At 41.4% G+C, this 7,456-nt stretch overlaps 1 protein-coding gene across 1 annotated transcript; it reads left to right on the top strand.

Annotated features, from left to right (window-relative positions):
- Window positions 1-1,058: 1,058 nt before the first annotated feature.
- Window positions 1,059-1,990, top strand: LOC147421409 (uncharacterized). Its single transcript, XM_086502733.1, has 3 exons — window positions 1,059-1,337; window positions 1,400-1,498; window positions 1,857-1,990. Exons 1-3 carry the CDS (start codon window positions 1,205-1,207, stop codon window positions 1,928-1,930), a joined length of 306 nt encoding a protein of 101 aa, XP_086358859.1. The 5' UTR covers window positions 1,059-1,204; the 3' UTR covers window positions 1,931-1,990.
- The last annotated feature ends 5,466 nt before the right edge of the window (window positions 1,991-7,456 follow it).

Here is a 7,456-nt window from a genome sequence, read left to right on the forward strand (position 1 = left end):
AAAGTAGCTGCTACAATTGAACAATGAAAGTGTACATACTACATAATAAAGAGTCAGAAGTGTGAACATAACATTGTTTCAAGTAGCCCACAACTGCTAATAAGGAGCGACCCACAATCGTGACAAATGTCTAACCAAAATGGCTCCTAATAGAGAATAAATAAATAAAAACACCTCGCTGAAATATGTGAAATGTCTGGACCCTCTCGCTGCCATGAGGCCGCCAAAAACAAAACAAAAAAACCCTTACGGTACAATACGATCAATACAATACGAACGTGCCGTACTGGACGGATCAAAACGTACAGACTGCTCCAACCTTGAATCCTAACATAAAGATGTTGCTGCACATTGTGCATATAGATTATATATGGCGTGTTAAGCACATCGTGAGCATATGTGGATCACCCAACATCATTCTGGCAAGCCTCTTTAAATTTTCACTTATTTGTAATACAATTCTTGTTCTGTAAAAAATAAATAAATTATGTAATAGATTCTTAAAAGGAGCTACGAAAGAACAAATGTAGAGAGGTATCGAACTATGACTAGACTAGTAGTATAGTACAAAAGAACTTCAAAAGAGTCGTGAAACAGTTGTCACCTTTTTCAAAGGTTTGAGATACCTATGTCGGCCAGTTGCCTCAACACTGGCGAGTAGCGACTAGCCTACTACCTGCAGAACGTGCCACAATTCCAGCACGCGTCCAGCTGCTGCGGTTTCGCTTCGTGTTGTGGCTTGAGCCTTGACCATACTCAAGGCTTACAGCCCACCAACCGCCTACTGCGTCTTTATAAGCTTCGACCTGTAGCCTCCCCTCGGGGGGGGCCCTCGGCCCCCTCTCTCTCTCTCTCCCCCCACATTCACACAGAGTGCGGTGACACTGCAGTGCTGCACACATACAACTTCCGCCTTCATGTTGAGTAATAAGATTATCACTGCACGCACAGAATGTGACCACGTCAAAGGAAAGTAGACTCCAGAGTCCAAACTATCGACGCCGCACTACGACAAAGGTGTCAGCCTTTCACGTGGCAATGCCCATCAGCACCGACTCTCTCTCTCTCTCTCTCTCTCTCTCTCTCTCTCTCTCTCTCTCTCTCTCTCTCGCGCGCGCGCGCGAGCGAGCGAGCACAGCCTATTATAAATTAGAGGAGAAGGGCTGAGAAGCTAAGCACTCGACAGTACCATCAAGTGTTAGTCATGGCTTCTAAGAAGATAACGTGCATGCTGGTGATAGTGATGGTGATGCTGGTGGCATACATGAGCAGCGTTGCTAATGCTGAGGTGGAGGAAGTGGGGCGTAAATTAGTGGCTGGGGCAGGGGCAGAAGCAGGTGAGGAGGCCGAGTTGTGGGCCAAGAAAGGTCATTACCCTTACAAGAAAGGGTACAAGAAGGGCGGCTACCACCACAAGAAGGGCGGCGGCTACGGCAAGGGTCCGGGCCACCCTCACTAACTCAAGGCAGCTGCTTCGTCCGAGCGCGTCTTCTGTCCGGTGTGTACGCATCCTCTTTAATTTCCTTGTGTGACGTTTCCCGCGCCGTTAATAATGTATACATTAGGCCTACGTAGTGTCTCACTTCTCATGTATGTTCCAAAGCCCACTCCAAGCTTACTGCAAGCTTTCGAGTTTTCTCAATGGTTGTCAGGCACTTGAGTACTTTCTATATCATATGCTTACTTTTGACTTTACTTAAGCATTGAGATTAAATTCTTCATTTAATTTGGTGTGTTATTATTTGTAATTTGGGTGTATTCATTTAAGATTTACATATGGGTTAAATCTTTCGTTTTCTGTTTTAAGAATGCCAACCCGTAATCGTGTGCTTGACCATATTTGTTTTGACATGCAGATTCTTGGGTTTATCCACCCCAGACGCGCGTTCCTTGTGAAATAAATAATACGGTGTCAGCACTGAAGTGTTAAAATTGTCTTTGTTGTTGCAACCTGTGTACCTTATGGGAATTCATTTGCTGGTTTAACTTTTGTCTATCTTGCCATTTTGTAGAGGGAAATGATCCGTCTTGAGGTTGCTTATGTTCCTTCTAAACGTTTGCGTTTTATTACTCTGATAGGATGGCGTAAATTGTGTGTGTAGATAATGCACACTTGATTGTATTAATGTTGTAAATTGGTTTTTTGTCTCCATTCGTTCGGGCGCTTTGCTCTCTAGTGTGGCGCCTCGGCCAACATCTACATGTAAACAACAATACAGACCTTTTCTTTCACAAAGCTTTGGGTTCAATGGCATTGCAAGGACTTCATGAATGCAAGAACTCTTTATCTCTGAACTACTTGTTGAAAAGGCAGAACGCTCACCGGCTTAACATCTCAGAACCCCCCTCGCAAGATCCTTTTTCTCACCCACTTCACAACATCTCAGAACCCCCCTCACAAGATCTTTTCTCACCCTCTTCACGCCTCTAGTACCCTCAAGCATAGTCTTCCTATCTCGATTCCATTGAGGATACGTTTCTTAATCGATTTGGCTTTGCTATATATTAAGAGTTGCAAAGGCTTTATTCACTTTTGATCACCCCCAAACCCCAAAAACCACACGCACACAAGAACATGTGTGCCCTTGATGTAAGTTTTGGGGAGAGCTTTTTGGATTTACAAATGTGTGAAGTTAGAAAAATATCCTCACACAAACATAAATTTGGTTTTATATGTAAATTTGTGTGATTTTCTACGGTCTTATTTTATCTACAAGCATACAAAGTGATACTGCAGTCTGATTGGTATTGAACAATAAATTCTCATTGTTATAACAAAGTTACTATTATATTATTAACTACGACATTGCAAGATTTGTAAAAATTTAACCCATACTTCAATACGATGAGAGAAATGATATGGTATACACCTATATAACGACATGCAATTGTGGTGTATTTAGAACAAAGAAGAATAGAATTGGGGAAAAATTCAAGGCTCCAAATGTCTGCAATCACAATCTGAGATGATTGTTGGCTAGCATTCGGCTTCGAATGTGGGCAATGTAAAGCTTTTAGAGTATAAACGGCACTATGTTTGAAGATGACTTCATGAAGTGCAGGTTGTTGCTATTGGATAGTAAAACCTCACAATGTGTCATGTATGAGCACTCCCTCACTATGATAATATTGACTAAAAATCACTCTAATCCTAGATTGAAAGGTGTAAAAAACTCTTTGAAAATGCTTTACTCTTCTTGATCTTTGAACAGAATGTGTGTATAATTTATGAAGCACATGTAATCTCAATTGAGTGCCCATTTCATACCCTGTCCACCCCTTGAAAACGAACCTTTGCTAGGTCATCTACTACCTCCTTTGCCTTGCTCAAATCAGCTGCACGTTCATCGCTACTAATCTAAACCAAAGCGTACATCAAGCAAAGATGGTAATCAACACAATCACTTGAATAACCCACACTCCCACCCCCCGCCTCCATAGCTCAAGAACATAAGCTATTGTCCGCAACCCTTGAGGTGAAGACAATACCATGTTTGCGTAGTAGCTTTCATTTTCAAGGAATATCCATTCTGGCATGACAAGGTGAGAATGACCCTGCTTGGTAGTCTGGAATGGGAACCATTTGCGTAACAAACACCTTGGTTAAATAGTGATCTTGTATTTTTTGATGCGAAAATGGTTTATATTCGGAGTATAGAAAAATGGTATGTGTTTCCATGTTCTGTCTACAACCTTTGAGCTCTCTAATTTGAGAGAGAGAGAGAGAGAGAGAGAGAGAGAGCTTTTGTAGGCATATTTTCCTCTGGATATTTGTTTCGGCTTTACTCTCACAACATGAAAATCTTCTTAAAAGGATGTTTAGTGCTCCAATTTTCCTTAATATCTCTCTCTCTCTCTCTCTCTCTCTCTCTACACACACACACACACGCACAGTAAAAGAATGCTCAATAATCGCAGATAGACATCGTCACACAAACACATACACTTCCTCATCAGGAGCTTTTCTAACCAAGATGATTGCAGTGCACAAGGTTCTCATTCCACTACTCCCAAGCCAAACACAAACCAAACACTTATAAAACTTCGAAAAGATGTGTTTAAAGACGAGCAACAACGTAAATTGTCACCATCCACATACACTAAAACAAGGAAAAAGGGCAAGAGCAGTATAGGGAAAGACTTCAACCTTCAGGGATTTTGGTCTACAAAACTAAGTTAACTGATTTCGTGTCCTCGACTTTGAGCAGCTATGACTATGATATGGCCTCATCGACGCCTTTTGCATGGTTTTTCTTGATATTGCAATTGACAAATTGAATCAACAGTGCGCTTAATATATGCCTTTCGTGACCTCTTCTACACCAAGCCAACTTAATGTTCCATACTTTGTAGAATACCTCAGCCATGTTGTATCAATGTGATACTTGTCACAAATGCTCAAAAGTTAAGTCTCCTTGAGCTACCTACAAGAAAGCACTAGAAGAGTCTAGAAGGTTGAAGACATTTCTAGAAGATTTGAGAAGATGGCTTGTATCATTGCTTATGTCTTGTCTCCATCATCACTTATGTCATCGTCTTCGTCATCGACCTCCATCCTCAATTATATCAATGTAATCCACAAGGTTCTTAACTAATTCTTCAAGAGTACCTAGAAGATTCTAAACTTCCTTAGTATAAGTTGAGGTCTTGCGCTACAAGCCCTTCAGTTGTGCCAGTACCATTTGTGAGGCTCCTATCAAGGACGGCCTCTTCTAGCTCTTTTCTTGTTCTAGGTCTTGTTATCTAGCCATGTTCTTGTAATCTAGTCTTGCCTTGCACACCAGTCGTGTTATCCAAGTCTCACATACAAGAGTAAAGTGTCATAATCAAGTTCCTAGCTCTTGTATATTGTGAGCACCTTCTCTCACTCTTCTCCAACTTAAAGCACACTCACACAATTGGGGAAAAAACCCCCATCTCTTTATATTGGTGAGGCTTCATGGAGTCAATAATGGAAGGTGTCATCACCACCTTGCAAAACATCAACAACGATCTCAAGGGCTACATGAGGATAGTGCTCAAATTCAAGTACCAACTACATGAGTCTTTGAACTAGAGATGCAAAAGGCGCAACATCGAATCCAATAGCTCCAAGTGACAAACAACCATCAAGCACAAGACACAAGATTTACCAATTCACAACACAAGAAAGAGTGGAAAGGTCAATTTGCTTTAAAAAATTAATAAAACTGGATCAAGGTTTAGATGCTTCCTCCAACAAGCTCAACTCTTCATCCGAATGCAATGCGAGCGTTATCTAGATGGTGTCTCTCAAAATGAGCCTTCTTGGAATACTCATCGCGGGTGTACCGCGCTCTTAAATTTGCTCCTCTACTTCAAAAGGATTTGTCCTTCATGACTTTGAAACTCTTACACGGGAGTTTGCTACAACCTTAGAAAACTTTGATAGAGCAAGTTTTGCTAAAAACCAACCCTACAAATTTGTTATGCATGCGTATAGAGCTAAAAGAGAGCAAGAGGAGGCGCTCACAATGTACAAGAATTTGGGACTTAATGACAAGCTTAATCTTTAATACAAGACGTAATACTTTACAGAGAGCTAGTTACAAGACTTGGATTACATGACTTGAGTACAAGACAAGGCTTGATTGCAAGGACAAGAACTAGAAGAGGGAGTTCCTCATGGGAGCCTCACAACTAGTGTTGGCAGGACTGAGGGGCTTGTGGCCCAAGAACCCTATTTATATTAGTTCTTGAGGAGGTGAGAACTCTCTAGATTCTTCTTGAGAAGGTTAGAATCTTCTAGAACCTTCTTGATACTTCTAGTTCTACTAGAACCTTCTAGATCTTTCTTCAAATTTCTAGAGCTTTCCAAAAACTTCTAGATGCTTCCGAAATCTTCTCCAAGCTTCTAGAAACTTGTAGAATCTTCTTAATACTTTTAGAACCTTCTACAATCTTCTAGATTCGTCTAGAGTCTTCTAGTGACAATGCAAGTGATGACATACGCGATGATGCAGGTGATGATAGGCGATTACATTAGCGATGATGGAGGTGATGTCATAAGCGATTCCTCTCGGGCATCCATGACATTATTTCCTCCTCTGGCGACAAGTTCCACAAGGAGGGTTGGTGTTTCTTGATTGGGACGTCCATGGATGTTGTTGATGGAACTCTTGGACTTTGAGAGGTGCATGCTAAAGATTGTGTGTTGGTTCCCAGGTTCGTTCACTGACATCATAGCCTTTCCAATGCACCAAGTACTATAATCTGCCACATGAAACTCGAAAATCTAGGACGTTCTAGACCTCATAATCATCATGTTTTTGAATCTCAACCGTAGAAAGTGTTTGTAGGGCCCTTCCTGGGATGTTAGATGTGTGAAAAGGTTCTAGGATCGAGACATGAAAGATCGGATGGATTTTCATGGAAGAGGGCAACTGGAGTTAGTACGTGACTGGATTGACTTGACGGACAATCTTAAATGGGCTAAGCCTTTGATAATCTAGCATTTGACAAGGACGAGATGAACACAAATCACGTCGAAGGAGTCACACTTTATCCCCCTCTTTGTATTTTGGATGCTGCATATGTGATGTAGATCTACACTTTCCTTATATGTGGATTGAGCTGAGCGTCTTTTATATGAATTGTAAGCTCATTGTCAATTGCAGACAACTGTTGTGCAAGATTAACAACAATTGGATTCTTGACCTGATGGTGCATGTGGATATCCTTTTTGAGATGTTGACCATAATCAGCAAAGAATGGCGTGTGATGGCTGGAGGCATGAAAACTGTTATTGTAGGAGAATTCTCCTAGCGGTAGGAGCTCATCCCAATTATCCTCGTGATAATTGATTGTACAATGGAGATATTATTCTAAAACTTGATTCACTCCTTCTGCTTGTCCGTCACTTTGTGGGTGATTGGCTGAGGAGAGGTTAATTTGTACTCCGAATAGCCTGTATAAGCTTTTTCCAGAAGCTAGAGATGAATTGTGGGTTTCGACGAGAAACTATGTCATCCGACAATCCGTGATAACGATAGATATGTTGTAGAAAGATTTTGGACGTACCTTCTCTGGTGATGGTTTTAGTGCTTGGAATGAAGTGTGCCATCTTTGTAAACCGATCCACGGCCGAGTCAAATCCTTGTGACAAGGGTAGCTCTACAATAAAATCCATGGACATGGATGACCATGGCTTGCTTGGAATGGGCAAGGGATGGAGTAACCCATGAGGACGATGACGAGGGGCCTTTGATCTATTGCAAGTGTCACAAGTGCCTACATACTCCTTGACAAGTTTCCACATTTGAGGCCACCAAAAGTCACAGGATAGAAGCTCAATTGTCTTATTAACCCCAAAATTCCCTGCTAATGAAAGATCATGCCTCAGCTGAAGTACCTCCAAGCGTGTTGGTCCTGGTGAAATATAGAGAAGACCCTTATAGTAACTTATTCCATCAATTTCTTGAAAGTCCTCATTAACCCC

Source organism: Adiantum capillus-veneris, chromosome 27, assembly GCF_014529385.1.
Source record: "Adiantum capillus-veneris isolate H3 chromosome 27, ASM1452938v2, whole genome shotgun sequence".
Taxonomy (NCBI): Eukaryota; Viridiplantae; Streptophyta; class Polypodiopsida; order Polypodiales; family Pteridaceae; genus Adiantum; species Adiantum capillus-veneris.

What these genes read in the sequence shown, in the direction of transcription:
- LOC147421409 (XM_086502733.1), top strand. Translation starts at nt 1,205, where the DNA reads ATGGCTTCTAAGAAGATAACGTGCATGCTGGTGATAGTGATGGTGATG. An exon ending in TGGGGCAGGGGCAGAAGCAG is followed by an intron (nt 1,338 to 1,399) that starts GTGAGGAGGCCG and finishes GGGTACAAGAAG; the next exon opens with GGCGGCTACCACCACAAGAA. An exon ending in CCGAGCGCGTCTTCTGTCCG is followed by an intron (nt 1,499 to 1,856) that starts GTGTGTACGCAT and finishes TTTGACATGCAG; the next exon opens with ATTCTTGGGTTTATCCACCC.